This window comes from Palaemon carinicauda, chromosome 2 (assembly GCF_036898095.1).
Source record: "Palaemon carinicauda isolate YSFRI2023 chromosome 2, ASM3689809v2, whole genome shotgun sequence".
In the NCBI taxonomy this organism is placed as follows: domain Eukaryota; kingdom Metazoa; phylum Arthropoda; class Malacostraca; order Decapoda; family Palaemonidae; genus Palaemon; species Palaemon carinicauda.
The window spans coordinates 8,980,039-9,000,902 of record NC_090726.1 but is presented as its reverse complement, the minus strand read 5'-3'; the positions used below and the strand labels follow the sequence as shown (position 1 = coordinate 9,000,902).

General features: G+C 48.9%; 1 protein-coding gene across 1 annotated transcript in view; it reads left to right on the top strand.

The window, feature by feature from the left end:
* The first annotated feature begins 429 nt into the window (after positions 1-429).
* LOC137623218 (CD109 antigen-like) overlaps positions 430-20,864 on the top strand; it is an 83,251-nt gene continuing 62,816 nt past the window's right edge. The window contains exons 1-4 of the mRNA XM_068353938.1: positions 430-888; positions 12,795-12,975; positions 19,977-20,145; positions 20,427-20,497. Of these exons, the coding sequence (XP_068210039.1) occupies positions 689-888; positions 12,795-12,975; positions 19,977-20,145; positions 20,427-20,497 (621 nt within the window). The 5' untranslated portion in view covers positions 430-688. The remainder of the gene's footprint in view (positions 889-12,794; positions 12,976-19,976; positions 20,146-20,426; positions 20,498-20,864) is intronic.

The following is a 20,864-nucleotide window of genomic DNA, read 5'->3' as shown; positions in this document are numbered from 1 at the left end:
AAGGTGAGGCATTTGGGTATCGACTCACTAAGTTATCAATGGAAGGTTGCCTGATTGCCTCACACAGATATATCTCTCCCTATAATTAATGCCTAATACCTGTGTTGATCTAACGCTAGAATAAAGCAACATAAATTATTGTGCAGAAATAGCTGCATCCACTGTAGTATTATGGGGTCAATTTTAAATAAAACACTAGCTGTTGCCGAATAGATATGGCGTCGCGAGGGGCGTGGGCTTCCTGAAAGAAAAAAAACAAAAGAAACTACTGCGTCTGTGTTAAAGATTTAATTTAAATCGCTCTAATAGATTATCATAATGTGTAATTATCCATGTAAATTATATCTATACATTTACGAGTGTACTAAATAACCAAGATAAACAGATTTGAAGGGATAATGTAACTGATTTGGTGAACAATGGCAGAAAGCTTTTCAAAATAGTTAGTCTGTGTCCAGCAGAGACCAGGTAAACACTGTGGGTGTGGTTACCGTCAACAGGTGTGAATGGCGTCTTAATAACCGTTTGTTTCGTTACCAACGCATGATATTGCGTACATATCATACAGTTCTACAGTAATAGCGAGAGTTAGTGCAAATGGGAATCCATTTATGTGGAAAATACTAAATTATTGGAAGTGTAAATGAGTACGGCAGAGTTGAGGTCTCCGTGAATCGCATTCCTTATCATGGCTCTACAGGTGACATCACCTTTCAAGTTATTGTGGATCAACGCCTTTATTCTTTTTGGCGTTTTCTTTCTCCCATGTTTATCCCAAGACCTGGGACGACCAGACGATGACCCCAGGGGATTTGCATACGGCAGTGATAACAGCTGGAGAAATATAATCGGGAATAGAGCCCGCCTCCGAGATAAATACAATCATCCGTAAGTTATATTTTTTGTCCTTATTTCTTAAATTTGTTGTGCTAAATTTATTTATATAATTCAAGCTATTAATTCTCTCTTTTTTTTAAGTTTTGGTTTTATTATATTGCTGGTCAGGACAACATTTTTAATTAAAAGTACTGTTTTTTTAAACGTTTTAAAGATAAAAACCTCCGTATTAAAGTGGTAATAATGTCGCAGAAGGCCGGGCTAATGGAAAGGGAAAGTGTTTAGACTACGTTAGACCTAAGAAATTTATACGGAAAGCTTTAGATGAACTGGTCAGTGTATAATATCGTTAGGCCTACGATAAGTAGTCTGTATTCAGCTATTACCATCTCGGGGTCCATCTCATTTATGAACGAGGCCTCCTAACTTTTTCTCGTATAATTGCTAGGTTAGTGGGTCTTCGAGATAGAATCGCATGTTGAATTATTTAGGCCACACGCAAAGTGGGTCCACCTTAGACCTATTAGACTATACAGGAAAGCTAACTCAAATATAGCATAGATATGGTAAGATAATAGTAAGCTTGCCTAGAGAGATGTCTGAAATCCTTCTAAAAAACATTTTAATACAGTAGAATCCGTAAATTTTTAATAACATTAAATATGCACTCAACAAAAAGAATAAATTTTCAACCAAAAGGTAAAAGTATATGAAAGCCCCCAGAATATATTAAATAGAAACTAGTTATTTCATTCACTCTCAAAAGCTTATGCATTTATTTTATTGTAGTTCAATAAAAGTAATTTGGGTGATTTAGTTTTCCTAAAATCGTCAAATTCATACCTCTGATTATTCTAGTAGTGTACTATTTTTCTTTCATTTTATACCATCTTATATTAAATTACACTGATAGCTATTTGTTCTGGTTTCACCCCTATAATTTGCATATCTCTCAAGTAATTTGTTTTCTTCTTGTTCATAGGTACCCTAATACACGTAGGCCTATACAGAAAAACATATACTGTACTGTATTTGCTTCTTGGTAATGTTTCAACATTCTCCCTACCTGTTATGTATCCATATACTGTACATTGCAACATTTGCTGTACCTACATTCACTAACCTTATCAAAGTTCAGCTTAATTTAATGTTAGGTGTGTATGGGGCACAATTTGGTTAGGTGTTCAGTTTGGTTGGAGGCGTATGTTTAATAAATACATGTATTAATAGTTCATATTTTGTGAGAATACTGTAATTAGATTCCCAAGGTATCTTATTAAAGCAATGGTACATACATGTATGTAGTTACCTTGATCATGATATAAAATTCTTGTCACACAAAGGCCCAAACAGTAGCCCAGTATGGTTTGCAAATTTCAAGAACAGGTTTTTTCCTCCAAGAAGGTTCTTTCTTGTTTATAACATTGCAGCTTATGTATTTCTTCTGCTATGTTTTTTATTTTTTTTTCATTTTTAGATAGGAACTGTATCAAATACTGTACTGAAGTTCTTTGGTGTATGTAGGTTTTAATATAGTGCATTAAATGAAACTAAACTATTGGGTATTGATTATTATTATTATTATTATTATTATTATTATTATTATTATTATTATTATTATTATTACTTGTTTAGCTATACCTGTACTGTAGTTGGAAAAGCAAGATGCTATAAACCCAAGGGATCCAACAAGGAAAATAGCAAATTGGAGAAAGGAAATAAGGAAATGGATGGAATTGTGTGTTTAAGTGTACCCTCAAGTAAGAGAACTCAAGACAGTGGAAGACCATGGTCAAGAGGCTATGGCACTACCCAAGACTAGAGGACAATGATTTTATTTTCGAGTGCCTGCCTCAAAAAGCTGCTTTACCATTGCTAAATTAGCCTTGCCTACCCTTACCAAGTGGAAAGTAACTACTGAACAATTACAGCACAGTAGTTAACCCTTTGAATGAAGAATTGTTTGGTGTATGAGAAAAGAGAAGAATGTGTAGAGAATAGGCCAGGCTATTCAGCTATGATAAGAAACTCTTGTAGGAAGACACTCCAAAGTCAAAAAATTTGTTCTCAGTACTATGATCTTCCACTGTCTTGGGGTAGAGTTCTCTTGCTTGAGTTTACACTCTGGCACACTATTGTTTTTTTTTTATATTATATAGTATATGAAAGATCTACCTTAATGTTGTTACTCTTCTTAAAAGGTTTTATTTTAGTAGTTCATTAATTCTCTTGTAGCTTATTTATGTATTTATTTCCTTTCCTTATTGGGCTATATTTCCCTGTTGGAGCCCTTATGCTTAAAGCATCTTGCTTTTCCAACTAAGGTTGTGGTTTAGTTAGTAATAATAATAATACTGGTAACTTTTTTTTTCTTTTCATTGTCAAAGGATTATTTTTTTATGCTGAATTCTCTAATAATTAGATTTTTTATTAGCTGGAATCGAGTGTTTTTTTTTTTTTTTTTTTTTTTTTTTTTTTTTTGCTTATATCATGTTTGTGGACCATGAAAAGTGTATTTCCCAGTGAGTTAAAAAAGTTTTTTGGCAAGCTGTAGCCTATCTACATTGTGATGAAAGTCTATGCCCCTAACTTATTTTAAATTTTTTTTTTTTTCTTGAAAAGTACCTATTGAACACCCTGGAAGTACTTAGCTTAAGAAAGACAGCAGCATTATCTTATATTTGTTTTTGTTGCACTTGGGTGGATATAGGCATAACTGATTCGTATCTTCAAATTCTGGTAATATTTTAATGAATCATTTTATTGGTTGGATGTCAAAGTCAGCGTCTTGGCCTCAAATAATAAATAGCTGTGGCACTATTAGGCTACAAGTTTGTTCCTTGCTGTATGAATGCTGTTGTTTAGGATAATTAGTCTAGATGTTATGTAATCATGAGGATGGAAGTAGAACATATTGCTATCGTAGTACTTTATTGATTTGGATTCAAAAGGAAAAATGCTTGAATATCAGTTTGACTGAAAATATAAAAAAAAAGTGATCAAAATAAGGAAAGCAAGGAGAGAAATAGAAATAATAATTGTTCCGTAACTGACATACAAACCACACTATTTAATATGGGTTATTACTTTCGGCGTAGCTGAAATGAAGAGCCATTAGAATTTTAACGAGGGTTTACTACCCCATCGCTAGTTAGCGGGGGTAGGGAGGGTAGCTTGCTACCCCCCCTCACACACACCTGTGCTTGAGCTCTTTGCTCTCGGCTCGGGTGGTAGTCGGACGTGTCCGCTTTCACCCTCGCCTTCCTGACAGCCATTTAATGCTTTATGCTTTTCCTTTTACAGGTGTGCGTGAAGTTGGCCTCTGCTATGCGAAAGTGTTCTGGATTACCCGACCGCCCGTGTGGCAACGTTTATGTCGGCGGTCGATACGGACCCTCACACCCTTTGTCCTTATTGTCGGGGCCAGCGGTGTGATAGAAATAATGTGTGTGGTGAGTGTAGAGAGTGGTCTACCTCCCAGTGGGAGAGGTTTTCTCGGCGACGGGATATTTTTCCTTCGAAGGTTTCTTTGAAAGGAGAAAATCCCAAAGGCTCTTCTTCCATGGCCCAAACCTCCTCCGAAGCTCCCGCTCTATCGGTTTCTTCCGAGAAACTGTCGAGTGGTAGCGTAGGCCATAGTTCTGTTGCCCGATCTCGGGGTTCGGGAGAGGGAGTTGCCTCCTATAGTGAGGCAGCTCCTCCTCCTCCCCCGGGGGAGGATTTAAATCTTTACATGTCTAACGATGATTTGTTTCAGCTTTGGGCTTCCTTGGGGCTTGAGGGTTCGCCCTCCAGGGAAGCCTTGTTTGACATGATCCGGTTGGGGGCCGCTGTCAAACAATCGGCGACTTTGGCAGAGGTTGATCCTCTGTCTATCGTCGACGTTGTGGTGGCAGAGGCTTCCGATGCGGTATCTCAGACCTCTGCTCCTGATCAACCTGTTGTAGCTGAAGGCTTGGTTCTTCCCTCTGCTCATCCTTCAAGGGAGGAACTAAGTCCAACGGTCTCTCCTGCCGGTGATTCTCTCCCTCGGGGAAGTTCACTCACAGAGACTCCTCTTCGGAGGACTGCTGATGGTCAGCCTGCTAACACCACGGCCCCCAGAGGGCGCAAAAGGCGTAGAGCCCGCCTTCCTTTACCTCACAAGGGTGTGAGGAGGCGCCTCTTCGGTTCATCGTCTCCGCAGTCCGCCGCCGAGGAACCTCGCCATCGTTCTCCGACTCTTCCAGCTACAACCCTGGACCTCTCTGCAGATCGTTCGCGATCTCCTTCGGTGGGAGGTCGTCCTTACAAAGGACACGCCGACCATCCACCCGTCAGACCTGCTGACCTGCCGTCGCCGTTCCTGGCTGCTAATGCGCTGTGGGCGCCAACGCATCCTGTTGTAAAACAGGCAACGGTCCCTTCGGGCTATCAAGGGTGTATGCGCAAGTTGGTGCATACGTCCCTTACGCGCCAGCGCTTACCTGCGCGCCAATGCTCATCTGCGCGCCAATGCTCATCTGCGCGCCAGCGCTCTTCTACGGAGGAAGTTCCTTTTAAAGCGCGCCAGCGCTCTCTGGATCGCCAGCGCACTGCTGCGCGCCTTCAACCTGCTGCGCGCCATCGTTCTCCTGCGCACCAGCGCTCACCTACGCCCCAACGATCTCCTGCGCGCTCACGATCTTCTGATCTGGGCACAGACGGGATATTTCTCCTTCGAAGGTTTCTTTGAAAGGAGATAATCCCAAAGGCTCTTCTTCCATGGCCCAAACCTACTCCGAAGCTCCCGCTCGATCGGTTTCTTCCGAGAAACTGTCGAGTGGTAGCGTAGGCCATAGTTCTGTTGCCCGATCTCGGGGTTCGGGAGAGGGAGTTGCCTCCTATAGCGAGGCAGCTCCTCCTCCTCCCCCGGGGGAGGATTTAAATCTTTACATGTCTAATGATGATTTGTTTCAGCTTTGGGCTTCCCTGGGGCTTGAGGGTTCGCCCTCCAAGGAAGCCTTGTTTGACATGATCCGGTTGGGGGCCGCTGTCAAACAATCGGCGACTTTGGCAGAGGTTGATCCTCTGTCTATCGTCGACGTTTTGGTGGCAGAGGCTTCCGATGCGGTATCTCAGACCTCTGCTCCTGATCAACCTGTTGTAGCTGAAGGCTTGGTTCTTCCCTCTGCTCATCCTTCGAGGGAGGAACTAAGTCCAACGGTCTCTCCTGCCGGTGATTCTCTCCCTCGGGGAAGTTCACTCACAGAGACTCCTCTTTGGAGGACTGCTGATGGTCTGCCTGCTGACACCACGGCCCCCAGAGAGCGCAAAAAGGCGTAAAGCCCGCCTTCCTCTTCGCCGTAGAGGCCTTCCTTTACCTCACAAGGGTGTGAGGAGGCGCCTCTTCGGTTCATCGTCTCCGCAGTCCGCCGCCGAGGAACCTCGCCATCGTTCTCCGACTCTTCCAGCTACAAACCTGGACCTCTCTGCAGAGCATTCGCGATCTCCTTCTGTGGGGAGGTCGTCCTTACAAAGGACACGCCGACCATCCACCCGTCACACCTGCTGACCTGCCGTCGCCGTTCCTGGCTGTTAACTTGCTGTGGGCGCCAACGCATCCTGTTGTAAAACAGGCAACGGTCCCTTCGGGGCATCAAGGGCATATGCGCAAGTTGGTGCATACGTCCCTTACGCGCCAGCGCTTACCTGCACGCCAATGCTCACCTGCGTGCCAGCGCTCTTCTACGGAGGAAGTTCCTGTTAAAGCGCGCCAGCGCTCTCTGGATCGCCAGCGCGCTGCTGCGCGCCTTCAACCTGCTGCGCGCCATCGTTCTCCTGCGCACCAGCGCTCACCTACGCGCCAACGATCTCCTGCGCGCTCACGATCTTCTGATCTGGGCGCAGTAGGGAAGTTAATTTCTTCCCCTGCTCGCCAGTGTTCACCAACGCGCCATCGTTCTCCGCCTGCGCACACGCGCCCATGGCCATCTCCACAGCCTGATGTGCACACTCATGTGCGCCCGCTTGCAGGAGATGTGTCTCCTGCACGCGCGCGCCCAACGGTATCGTTGCCCGCACAGGCTTTTCGGCCGGATCCTGCGCGCCCGCGAGCGCTTAACCTTCCTTCAGCGCACCCTCTGCTTTCTCCAGCTCGCGCCCCTGTGCGCCATCGCTCTCGCGCTAACATTCGCCCGCTCGCCAACAGTCTCCCGCGCGCGGCCCCGGGCATTTCCCATCGCGCGAGCGCCAGCACGCTCCCCAGCGCGATCATCAACCCCCGCACGCCCGAGGCTGCAGGGCAACGCGCGGCCAAGTCATCATCGTCGCGTTTCCCCCCCGCAAGCACAGAAAAGCGCGCTCGCCGGCAGGGGGGAAGGTTCCGGAAAGATCCAGGGACTTCTCTTCTCCTTCATCATCTTTTCAGGCGAACCCCCCTTTGGTAACTCCTCCTAGGGATCGGTCGATCCCCTTCCCTCCAGAGGGAGTTTCTGACAGCGCAGCCATCAGCGAGCAGCCTTGGTTTGGGACCCTGGTCAGAGCGGTCATGGAGACCTTCAATCCTGTTCTCTCTGAGCTGGGCCACAAATCATTGGCAGCTTCTACTCCCCTGAAGAGGAAGAGAGGAGTTTCGAACGTGGTAACTTCTCCGAGGGCGAAGCTGACTCCTCGTATGTTCTTGAGGAAGGCCTCCTCACCTCTCAGACTTTCTCTCATTCCCCTTCGGACGAAGATTTCCCGTCCTCAGGGGAGTCACTGGAGGTGAGGCGTTCCCCCATCGCACCAATGAGGGAAATCCCACCTCGCGCTGGAAAGTCTTCTCGGGTAGGGGTGGAGAAGAGCCTCCCACCATCATTGTTGGAGTCCTGCATCCCTCCCAGGAGGGAGTCGAAGGACTACAAGACTGTGCCGAAGTCATCATCAAGGTTAAGACCGGAGCCAGCCAAGCACTCGGAAAACGTCCACAAGTCACCCAAAGAAGAGCCTTTGGGGACAGGAGACTTCGCTGCTAGCCCTTCAGGAGGAGAGCTGCAGGAATCGGAACATGCGTTCTGGTAGGTTCTGACCCTTATGAGGAATCTCAATGGGTTTGCTGATCCAGAGATTCCCCCTCGTGAGGGCAAAGACATGGTCTTGGACCGAGGTCTTTGGGACTCAAAAACCCTCGAAGGCCAGTGCAGCTTTGTCCTGGTCTCAAGGGGTCAAGAGTGCCAGAGACAAGGTCGAAGACCAACTCTCCGAGCTTGCCTCCTCCAGCCGATCCAGCGCCGGCAACAAACTTCTCCCACCTCCTCGTGTCCAACAGAGGAGGTACTTTGACATCGTTGAGGAGGCTTGTTTAGCTCTTCCCTTGCACCACTCTTTGGAAAAGCTTACCAGAGGAGTCCCTCTTGAGAGATTCTCCAACCGGCACGTCTCATTCTCGGCTACGGAGATCCTTAGCCAGGAGAAGGTAGCGAAGTGTGCCATGCAGGCCACTTCGTGGCTGGATATCTGGCTAGGGTCCCTAGGCATCCTGTTACGTTCAGAGGATTTGTCCAAAGAAAGTACCAGGAAGGCTATGGAGACCTTTTTACTCTCGGGCACTCGCACGATCGAGTTTCTAGCCCACCAAGTCTCGAACTTGTGGGCTAACACCATCTTGAAACATCGAGATGCGGTGTCTGAGAGGTTCCATCAAAAGGTCCCCAATACCGAGATCAGCAGGCTCAGGCATTCTTCCGTTATGGGGAAGAACTTGTTTGAGCCTAAGGACGTGGAGCAGACGGCTGAGAGGTGGAGGAAGTCCAACCAGGACGGAACCTCCTACATAGGGCTCTAACATAGAAGCCCTATAAACCTCCAGCACCCCAGCAACCACGTCCTACCAAGACCACGAAACCGGCAGCTGCAGCGAAGACGACGGTGTCTTAGCCCTTTCCTGTCAAGGACAAGAAAGGCAAAAAGTCCTCCAGGGGAGGAAAGAATCCTAGAGGGAGCAGCCGAGGCCGCAAACGCTAGGATTGGCAGTCCTCCTGCATGTCCACCAGTGTGGGGATACCTACAAAGTTGCGCGGACAGGTGGCAGCAACTCGGGGCCGATTCCTGGACGATTTCCGTAATCAGTCAGGGATATCTCGTCCCGTTCACAACATCTCTACCTCCCCTGACAGCGGATCCAGTGTCGTTGAGCTCCCTTGCCATGGGATCGGCAAGGGGGCAAGCACTTCGGGCAGAAGTCCAGACCATGTTGAAGAAGGGTGCTCTCCAAGAGGTCGTCGACGGGTCCCCAGGCTTCTTCAGTCGACTCTTTCTTGTAAAGAATGCGTCTTGAGGCTGGAGACCAGTCATCGACCTCTCAGCTCTGAACAAGTTTGTCAAGCAAACTCCGCTCAGCATGGAGACCGCAGACACGGTCAGACTTGCTGTGAGACCGCAAGACTTCATGTGTACACTGGACCTGAAGGACGCGTACTTCCAGATCCCAGTCTATCCGTCTTCCAGGAAGTACTTAAGATTCAGCCTAGACAACAAGGTTTACCAGTTCAAGGTGCTGTGTTTCCGTCTCTCCACAGCACCACAGGTTTTCACCAGAGTGTTCATCCTAATATCGTCGTGGGCACACAGGATCGGCATCCGTCTCCTCCGTTATCTGGACGACTGGCTGATCCTAGCAGACTCGGAGTCAGCCCTTCTTCGACTCCGAGACAAACTTCTGGGACTTTGCCAGGATCTGGGGATCATGGTAAATCTCGAGAAGTCCTCTCTGCTTCCCACTCAAAGACTGGTACAGTATATCTAGGCATGATCATAGACACCAATCTCCACAAAGCCTTCCCATCAGACGACAGGATAGCAAGGCTGAGGAGGGTCGCAAGCCCTTTCCTCAGACGAGAAGAACTTCCAGCCCAATCGTTGTTACGTCTCCTCGGTCACCTCTCATCTTTGGCTCGTCTAGTTCCCAACGGTCGCCTCAGGATGAGATCCCTCCAATGGCAACTCAAGTCTCGGTGGAATCAGGGTTACGATTCCCTGGACGTCATGATCCCTATGGGTCCTGCGGAACAGACGGACCCTCAGTGGTGAGTGACAGACGAGAACCTACGAAGGGGAGTGGATCTTCTCGTCCTCCCCCCGGATTTGATGCTGTTTTCGGTCGCCTCAAAGAAAGGGTGGGGACCCCACGTTCTGCAACACAAGGCCTCAGGCCTGTGGTCAGAATCAGAAAAGTGCCTCCATATAAATCTGCTAGAAATGAAGGCCGTATTCCTGGCCCTTCAACAGTTCCAACAATACCTGGCGGGTCACTCTGTGGTGGTGATGAGCGACAACACCACAGTAGTGGCTTACATCAACAAGCAAGGAGGTACCTTTTCAAAGCAGCTATCCCATCTTGCAGTAGAGATACTGAGATGGACTGAAGCCTACTGAATTCCACTATCGGCACGTTTCATTCCAGGCAAGAGGAATGTGCTAGCTGACAGTCTGAGCAGAGCGTCTCAGATAGTGAGTACCGAGTGGTCTTTGGATCATCTAGCAGCCAACAAAGTCCTGACTTTGTGGGGTTCCCCGACTGTGGATCTGTTAGCTACAGCGCTGAACTTCAAGCTTCCGCTGTACTGCTCCCCAGTCCCGGATCCCAAAGCGCTCTGGCAAAATGCCTTCCAACAACGGTGGGACAACATCGACATGTACGCCTTTCCCCCGTTCTGTCCGATGAGGAGGGTGCTCAACAAGACCAGAATATCGGTTAATCTTTCGATGACCCTTGTAGCTCCGCTATGGCATCACGCGGAATGGTTTCCGGACCTTCTGCAACTCCTAACGGAACTTCCGAGAGAACTCCCTCCGCGACATGAGCTACTCAAGCAACCACTCGCCAACATCCTCCACAAAGCCGTAGCTTCGCTACGACTTCACGCCTGGAGACTATCCAGCATCTCCTTGCTGAGAGAGGATTTTCGCAACAAGTTACGACCAGGATGTCTGGACACCTGCGAAAGTCATCTGCATCTGTCTACCAGGCAAAGTGGAGAGTCTTCTGTGGTTGGGGTCGTAGAAGGGGTATCTCTCCATTCGATGCCACTATTCCAGCAATAGCGGAGTTCTTCGTGTATTTGCGGGAAGAAGTGCGCCTTTCAGTCTCGGCGGTGAAAGGCTATCGCTCAGCCTTAAGTCTAGCCTTCAGGCTCAAAGAAGTTGACATTTCTTCCTCGCTGGAACTTCCTCTGTCGGAAGTGAGACCTCCTCCATGGAACGTGGTTCGAGTTTTCAGGTCTCTTAAGAGACCTCCCTACGAACCATTACGCCAGGCTTCAGATCGCCAACTAACTTGGAAGACGGTGTTCTTACTAGCTTTGGCCTCGGTCAAGCGAGTCAGTGAACTTCATGATCTCTCATATGACATCGCCCATTCAAGGGGATGGGGGGAGGTAACGTTCAAATTCGTCCCTGAGTTTATTGCTAAGACTCAGAATCCGGGGGTGCCGGACCCTCGGTTCAACTCCTTCCAGATTTTGAGTCTTTGTTCTGTAACAAGATGACCCAGACCATCTCCTACTGTGTCCAGTAAGGAGTCTGAGGCTATATCTCAAAAGAACGGCTGCAGTACGTCCCCAGGTGCAGGCATTGTTTGTGAGCACTGGGAGTACTAAGAGGAGGGTTACCAAGAACACCATCTCGGCATGGATTTGTATGGTGATCCATTTGTCCCTGAATCTAGACCCTCCTCCGTCACGTCGCCCTAGAGTACATGACGTCAGGGGCGTAGCTATGTCCCTGGCCTTCAAGAAGAACTTCTCAGTGACGCAGGTGCTCCAAGCTGGGGTGTGGAAGCGTTAGACGACCTTCACAGCCCACTACCTACAAGACGTGACCCACAGGAGGCTCGATACGTTTTCTGTCGGCCCTGTGGTGGTTGCACAACAGCTGGTTTAAAACCTCAGGCTCCTTAATGGACAAGTTGCAGAAGGTTGAGAGCATTGTTACCCGGTCTTAGTTTGCATGAATGAAAAGGTATGTCTGGCCCTTATTCTTTTCTTCATCCTCCCCTCTCTTGGGGAAAGCAGCATCCTTGGTTCTCTGCACAGCTGACCTCAAACCACTGCAGGTAAACCAGGTTTCCTTGTGTTCCTAGTATTAAGCTAATACAGTCACGTCCCCATACCCTGATGAGGTGGTATTGGGAGAGTCCTAGCCTAAAGTTTCCATCTAAAGGACTACAGGTCAACTTCCTAGGACGAGTCACACTTCATACCTTCACACACAGTTTACGTAGGCCGCAGCCCTTGCGCAGCAAGGTTCTAGCTAGGTGCAGGGACTCCTTATTGTTGAGTGCTGACACACTCAGATACTGAGTCCCTGGGCAAAGCCAAAAGCCAGTACTGGCTGGGACTTGCCACCCTTCATAACGGGTGAGTCACCCATATTAAATAGCGTGGTTTGTATGTCAGTTACGGAACAAATGACAAATTCGTAGGTAATTTGTATTTTTCCTAACTATACAAACCTTAGCTATTTAGTCAAACTTGCCCGCCAGCCCTATCCCCCTTGAAGTCTTACTTCTAAGCAAAGTGAGCTCAAGCACAGGTGTGTGAGGGGGGTATACCAAGGTACCCTCCCTACCCCCCGCTAACTAGCGGTGGGGTAGTAAACTCTCGTTAAAATTCTAATGGCTCGTCATTTCAGCTACGGCGAAAGTAATAACCCATATTAAATAGCTAAGGTTTGTATAGTTAGGAAAAATACAAATTACCTACGAATTTGCCATATTTATTAGCATTTAATTTCATTATACTGTATACAGTAATGTCATTTGTCTACACTTAATCTCCAAAAGTGGTCTAGATTTTATTGTTTAAAGCATCCCATTTTGAGTACAGTACTGTATATTACAAATATTGAATAAGGTACTGTAATTATATACATGAACTGAGTCAATTAATGTATACTCTATTTTATTTGAAAGGAAATACACTGGATTTAGTATAGTTGGATAATGTTCTTGCTTTTTACAGAACACACATGATCCTTGCTTCTCGAACTCTTAGACCAGGTTCGGTTTATAGAGTGGTTGTGAGCATCTTGTACCTCAAGCATCCTGTCGATGTACGAGCCTCTTTACAAAAGGATGGAGTGGAAGTTTCCTCGGGAAGGCAGCAAGTAATAGAGGGCTACCCAGAGACAATGCTATTGCAGGTGAATTAAAAATTACATATACATTAGGTACCTTTTGTTTTTATATATTATAAATTATGAAGCTACAGTACTTAACTCTGGATAAACAGATTACTTTTTAGGAAGAACATTTTAAGAGTTGGTTTGTTCCAACACGGAGTACTTACCTCATACTACTCTCTTAGGAGTATCAGGGATCTCCTCCCAACCAACCAGAATTTTGTGTAGTTTCCCCTATCTCCGTTTTCTATAGTGGGTAACTCTGGCGGAGGAATATGCGCCATGAGGGCAACCCGGGGTCAGAGACCGCGCTCGCCCAGGTCTTGACCTCCAGTAAGTTTCTGGTCGCGACGTGATTAACATCTCGCCGCGCTCTCTTCACCCAGTGCGACTCTTTGTGTCTTCACGTGGTCCCCTCGTGTTCATTCCTTAACCTTATCCACCTCTTTCCTCTGTGTCCCTGTGTCGATTGGTGCTTAGTGTTTCATTATAGAGCATCCCCGCCGTTGCCCCGGGCCTATGCCCAGTAAATCTTGTGGTGCCTTTCTCTCCAAGCCGGAGGTCGACCCCCAAACCTTGTGTTCTTCATGTAGGGGCAGTATCTGTTCCCCTACAGCCACGTGTCCGGAGTGCGAGTCTTGGAGCGAGATCCAGTGGGTGCGCTACGGCACGAAGAAGAAGAAGGCTACTAAGAGATCACCGAAGAAGTCCAGCATTTCATTGCCTCTAGCGTCGCCCGATGCCTCTTCGGAGAGGGGTTCCCTACCGCCTTCCCCTACCAAGAGTAGGGGACGAGGTAAGTCCGTTGCGGGGAAGAGGCCCATTACCCTTCCCCAGGAGTCTGAGATGCCTGTTGGTGGGGATATTGTGTCGGTTCAGGCAAGTGGGGGGCCTGAGGGAGGGGCGGGAGTGTGTTCGGGAGACGAGGTCCTGGTGCCCGCAGGGCCCGTCTCTTCCGACGATCCGATGGGGGGGGGGGCGGGGAAGCCTGCTACGGCCTCTTCCCCCGCATATTGGGTGTGTATTTCAGGTACTTCAGCGACCGGGGGAGACGCCGAGAAGGAAGGAGAATCACCGAGTTCGGATCCCGTCGCCTGGGCGCCTCCGAGGACACCCTTCAGGTCGCCCATGAGACTGGAGGAGGAGTTCGACGCCTGGTTCGCCCACAAGAAGGTTCCTAGGTCTCCCCCGGCACCGTCGTCAACGCTCCTGCCCGTCTTTCTACAGCCTTCTTCGCCAGCGGACCGGCACGAAGATCCCCCAGCAACTCAAGACGCCTCGGACGACTCAGCGGGCTCTCTTTCCTCCCAGTCGTCGTTCTCCTCCCTCTCATCGGACTCGTTCTCCTTGGAGGATGAAGGCCCGAGGGACTCGAGGAGGAGACGGGAGAGGTCCCGCTCACAATCCCGCCACGCCAGGATCTCCAGGAAAAAGCACGAGGAGCTGTTCGTCGAAAGGTGATTGGGTGCGAGCCACGATCCCCCGGAGTCATCTCCTCAAAGCTACTGCCGCCCCGAGCACCTCTGGCTGGCTCCCTGGAGCCCCTTCGTTACCCTCGCGGCACGGCTCCTCCAGCAGACCTGATCATTGTTGGAGGTCGTCGCACCAGTTCTCGGTAGACAAGCATAAGTCCGCGAAGGCTCCGGCTCCATCCGCCCAGTGGAAAGAGTCGCTCCTTTGGCCTGGCAGCTTTGTCCCGGCCTCCGGTCCCTCGGCGGCCTGTCCTGACCGCCAAAGCCAGCCAGCTGGTACAGAGAAGCCCGCAGCTCCGCAATGCTCTGCGGGAGGGAGTAGACCCATGACGGCTACTCCCGTCCCAGCGGATCCGCTCGCTCAGCGGGTCGCCCCGCCAATGAGTCGGCTCGAGAAAAAGATGCCTCCTCCCCACGTAGATCCCTCCGACATCGACGAGGCTTCCCATGTGGAGGATCAGATAGCGGAAGACCTCGTAGAAGGGGGAGAATGCTCAACGGATGACGTCTCCACCTACAGGAAGGTCTTGGCCCTCATCAGGCGTCACCATAGGCTGGATGAGCCTAAGCCCTCGGCAGAACAAGCCTGGCTCTCTGGCCTTAGCAGACTGCTAGACAACTCAGTTCAACAGAAGCCTTCCCTGGTCCTTCCCCTGGCGAGGGACGTGAAGCTGGGTATGGACCACATAGATAGATTCATAGCCAGCAAGAGGATGCCCTCAGGCGCCAGGGTGCCTCCAAACTCCTCCAGGGACTTAAAACGCTTTTATGTCCCGGAGGGGCGTCGCGGAGGTCCCCGTACAGTCGAGCCAGCGATCGCCATCCTGAACCAAGTAGCGGCTGAAGATAGGGCATCCTCCGCTCCGGTGTGTTTCTCACCAGGGGAACCTCCATGATGGAGGTATGGAGGATATGGCCCTAGACCTGGTTTACGTGTCTTCGTGGTTAGACTGGTGGGCCTGCACGTTGGTGGGATTCCAGTCATCTCATGACCTCTCCGTCCCCGAGAATCAGTCCTTACTGAGGGAACTGATTAGTTTCGGGGGGAAAAGCTCTCTAGTTTCTCTTACCAGTCGCTCTCTCAAGCAGCCAACTGGGTCCTGCGGAAGAGGGACACAGTGCTGAGCAAGCTGGTGAGGAGGTTACCCGAGCGGGAGGCGAGAGCATTGAGGAACTCACTAGTGTGGGGCGAGTCTGTGTTCCCCCTGAAGGCAGTAGAGGAGGTCATGGAGAGGGTCAGGAAGCTTAAAGAAGCGGGAGAGCCCAGACCCCCGCCTGCAAGACGGCCAGCCCACAGGAGACCATCTTCAGACATCCCTCACCCGTCCCATGTTTCGCCAGTCCAACCGAGGAGGGATTCCCCTTCGGTGTCTTGGCAACAAGCCCCGCAGCCCTCCCGTAGGGGTAGTTCAGCCCCACAGTCTAACTTTAGGCCAGCCTATTCCAACTCCAAGAGAGGGCGATCCAGCCGCGCCTCTAGAAGGAGATAGGAAGGGAGGCCCCCTACTACTGTTGAAGCCTCAGGTAGGGGGATGCCTCAAACACTCTTGGCAAGCTTGGCAGGACCACGGAGGGGATCCGTGGACCGTAGCAGTACTGAAGGAAGGGTACAGGTTGCCCTTCCTAGCGGAACCGCCCCCTCTGATCCCGGACCAACAGGCGGAGTGGTTGGCGCCCAAGGACCCCTTGAGAAGAACAGCATTGCAGGAGGAAGTATCGGCCATGCTCGCAAAGGGACGGTAGAACCAGTCAGGAATCCCGGACCAGGGTTCTACAGCAGACTCTTCCTGGTGGAGAAAGCAACAGGGGGATGGAGGCCGGTCATAGATCTGTCGGCCCTCAACAAGTTTGTTTGCAAGACCGACTTCAAGATGGACACCCCGAAGTCGGTCTTGGCGGCCTTGAGAGAAGGGGACTTCATGATGTCCATAGATCTCAAGGATGCCTACTTCCAGATTCCTGTCCACCCCTCCTGCAGGAAGTTCCTAAGAGTAAAATGGGGTACCCAAGCGTTGCTATTCAGAACCCTCTGCTTCGGACTGTCGACAGCCCCTCAGGTCTTCACGAGGGTCTTCGCAACAGTCTCAGCCTGGGCACACGAGCAGGGCATCCGCCTGATTCGGTACCTAGACGACTGGTTGTTGCTTTTAGCCTCTGGGGGAGCAAGGGGCGAAGCTTCTACGGTTCTGCGGTGTCTTGGGTATCTCCATCAACCTGGGAAAGTCACAGCTGACACCCTCCACCAGGATGACCTACCTGGGGATGGTTCTAGACTCCCAGTTGGTGAGAGCCTTCCCCTCCTCGGAGAGGCTAGGCAATCTGGATCAGATACTTCGACCCTACCTAACGGACCAGCCCAGGAGAGCCAAGGACTGGCAGAGATTGGTAGGCCACCTCGTGTCATTGGAAAAGTTGGTCCCCCAGGGGAGGCTCAAACTCAGGGGAGTTCAATGGAACCTGAAAGAGCTCTGGAACCAGGGGGACTCCCCGCATAAAATAGTCCCGGTATTCCCAGAGACGAAGGAAGTTCTGAAGTGGTGGCACGACAGGACAAACACCCTCAAAGGAATGCCCGTCGTAATCGATCCTCTAGAGATGCTGCTGTTCACGGACGCATCTAAGGAGGGTTGGGGAGCCCACGTTCTCGACGAGTCGGCAAAAGGGAAATGGTCCCTCAGGGAGAAGAGCCGTCACATAAACGTGCTAGAGCTGATGGCCGTGCAAAGGGCATAAGCAAGGAGGACTGAAGTCGAAGGAGCTGTGCAGTCTCACAACGTAATTCCTGGAATGGGCGGCGGAGGAACAGATCGAAGTCACAGCCAGGTTCATTCCGGGAAAGAAGAACGTCCTAGCCGACGGCCTCAGCAGGATGGGCCAAGTAGTAGGGTCGGAGTGGTCCTTACACCTGAAAGTCTTCCGGACGGTCATCCTGAAGTGGGGTTTGCCGGTGATAGACCTCTTCGCCACGAGGCTAAACGCACAGCTCCCCGTGTTTTGTTCTCCTGTGCCAGACCCAACAGAGTGAGGTGGGCGAACAACCTATGGATGATTTTGGGAGCGCCCTGGTGGCTGGAGAGAGAATGGTTCGCGGAACTAAAGGAAGTGGCGCGCCTTCCTCCTTGGCCCCTTCCAGACAGGCCAGACCTCCTCCGGCAACCACACTTCCAAAGGTTTCACGAAAACCCTCGGTCCCTCCGCCTACACGCTTGGAGGTTATTGAGCGCCTCCTGAAGAGGGAAGGATACTCTTTGAAGACAGCAACAAGGATGTCGGGGTACCTAAGACGGTCCTCGGTCGCGGTATACCAGGCGAAGTGGGCCACCTTTACTAAATGGTGCGCCTCAAAGAACATCAGGCCGTTGGAGGCCTCCATTTACGAGATAGCCGACTTCCTGGGCTATCTGAGAGACGACGTGGGTATGTCCATACCAGCCATCAAGGGAGTCCGGGCAGAGCTGGGCCAAGTCTTCCTCCTGAAAGGCATTGATCTAGGAGCGTCTAGATATATCTCGATGCTCATCAAGAGTTTCGAACAGTCGTGTTCCCCCCAGGCCTCTAGGGTGCCCCAGTGGGATGTGGCTAGAGTGCTGAAAGTTCTGTCAGAGCCGCCCTTCGAACCCCTCAAAGATATTCTGGACAAAGAGCTCACCCTTAAGACGGTCTTCCTGTTAGCCCTTGCATCGGCGAAGAGAGTAAGTGAGCTCCATGGGCTGTCATATGAGGTCTCACACTCGAAGGGTTGGTGGGAAGCAACTTTCAGATTCTTACCTAACTTCGTAGCCAAGACTCAGAACCCAGCTTACTGAGACCCTAGGTTTGAGGGGTTCTCAGTGCCAGCGATTCCGCGTTCGGACAACCCGAGGGACTTGTTACTGTGCCCAGTCAGGGCGGTGCATAAGTACCTAGAGAGAACGTCCAGGCTTCGGCCTGGGATCAAGAGTCTGTTAGTCTCCTCAGGGCTAGTGAAGAAGCCAGTCTCCAAGAACACGGTCTCCTTCTGGTTACGGCAGGTAATTATGAGGGCCTACGACAGCTCTGGAATCTCCCTTCCAGGAAAGCCTAGACCCCATGATATTAGGGGCCTGAGTACTTCGTTGGCCTTCGAGAGGAACATGGCAGTGGGCCAGATCCTGAGGGCAGGCACTTGGTCAAGACAGTCCACCTTTACGGCTCACTACCTAAAGGACTGTTCTAGGAAATCTTTGGACAGCTTCGCTCTTGGTCCCGTCATTTCTGCACTCCAGAGGGTTTAAAGGCGTAGCCCCGGGGAAGCCGTGGGCGGTAAGTCCAAGAGACACAGGTTCCTTCCTTACCTTTCCCCCCCGTATCACCTTTCCCCTCCATTACCCTTGATCCCTTCACCTACCGTGGGGTACACGTTCAGTGAATGCATACGTCTCCGAAGAATCTTACAGAGGTGAGTTACTTAGAAACTAAGATAGTTTTTTGCATAGTTTTCCCTAGTTTCTCGTTTCTCTTTTTGGGTCAGCAGAACCTAGCCTCCTATCTAGGTTCGTTTTTTCCCTTCGTCAACGGTCTCTCGGTCCGAAAGGCCACTCCCACCTCCTAAAGTATAAGTCTCCTAAGAAAGTAGTTCGAGATAAGTACTCCGTATTGGAACAAATCACTAATTTTAAGTAATTTGTACTTTTCCTAACAGTACTTACCTGTTATGGCCCACCCATCCTGCCCTGAGTGCCTTACAGGACTTTTGGAACCTTATCTATCATAAACTTACTGGAGGTCGAGACCTGGGCGAGCACGCTCTCTGACCCGGGCCACCTCATGGCCAGTAATCCTCCGCCAGAGGTACCCACTATAGAAAACGGAGATACTGGAAACCACAAAATTCTGGTCGGTTGGGAGGAGATCCCAGATACTCCTAAGAAAGTAGTTCGAGGTAAGTACTGTTAGGAAATTTGTGATTTTTCATTTGATGATAAAATCTCTGGATATTAAACAAAAGCAAGTGTTCAAGAACTAATTATTATTCTTAGTGAATTATTATACATATTGTATTGGACATAATAGCGGCCACAGTGACTTTTTCAACCCAATCTTTTGAATTCTCAGTACTGTATTTCTCTTTGTAAGGTGGCTATTGGTGCAAGCATTGGACCTATGTTCACCATAACTTCTTTAGTGAAACTATGCAGTACACAGTTTTCTCTTTATTCTGTGAAATTATAGAAAATATAGAAAACTAGGTTAATGATAAGTATTTTGCCTCTTTCAAATGATGGAAGGTCACCACTGTAAATAAGTGGATGTTAGATGAAAAGTGTTACAATTGTTTAGAATGGACATGATTGTGTGGCCATTATTGTTTGTATTAGGATGTTGAATGTGCAATTTTTTTCTTTAATATGAAATCCTAGCACAGGACTTTGACGTAATTACTGTATACACTTTGTTATAAATCATATTGTGGGTTTTGACATAATTATGAATTATTTTATGATTCATGTTGCGTGAGTATGTTGTCTAGTTGCAGTTTTATGCAATTTTTTTCAGTTTCCTCTTTTTTCTAATGAGGATGTTAATCTTTAGGTACCAAAAACTAGTGTTGATGGTCATTATAGACTACGAGTTGAAGGAAACATCCCTGGGACAATTGGCGGCACTGTATTTATGAATGACACCAGACTTCATTTCTCAACACGCTTCTTAACCATTCTTATTCAGACCAATCGTCCCATATACACTGGAGAGCAAGTTGGTAAGTGTATTGTTCTATAAAGGTTGATAATTTTCTTGTTTTCAACCTGCGTAAGTAACATCGTGTAAAATTTAGTACATTAATGATCCAATTTTTCATTTTATTAAATGTAATTTCTGCACTGTACTTTAAATTTAAGTTGCTAGAATGAAATGAAAAAAATTGAAGAAAATATAGTAATTATGTTAAAAGTCAAATTGTTTTATAACTTAAATGTAGACTGTTTAGTCTTGTATACTAGACACTTTTTTATAAGCTCATCTTATCATTGTTGGTTTCAGTTAAATTCCGTATCATTCTCCTGAATACGGAGCTCAAACCTTATGATGACCCAGTGGATGTTTACATTTTGGTAAGTAGATAAGTAATTGCACCACAGCTTGTAGAAAGTGATTGTGCATGAGGGTTGTAGAAAATCCATTTGTTAATTGTTCCTACATAAATACAAACCATTCACTCTTTACTTTAGATATGTTTTCAGTGCAGCTGGAACTAGCTATAAACTTTAAACTCGGTAGTGTGAAAACGTGCTGTCTCGCTCTCCCATTAACCTTAATTAAGATTCTTACTAGCCGTAAACTAAACTTACTTTCTCTAACAGGTGTGTGCGCCTTGCTGAGGATTGCGACAATACGGGTTTGTCTGGGTATTACTAACTGCCCTTGTCCGCAGAGGAGACCGATCCTCACCGCCTTTACCCTGCGTATAGACGACACCCC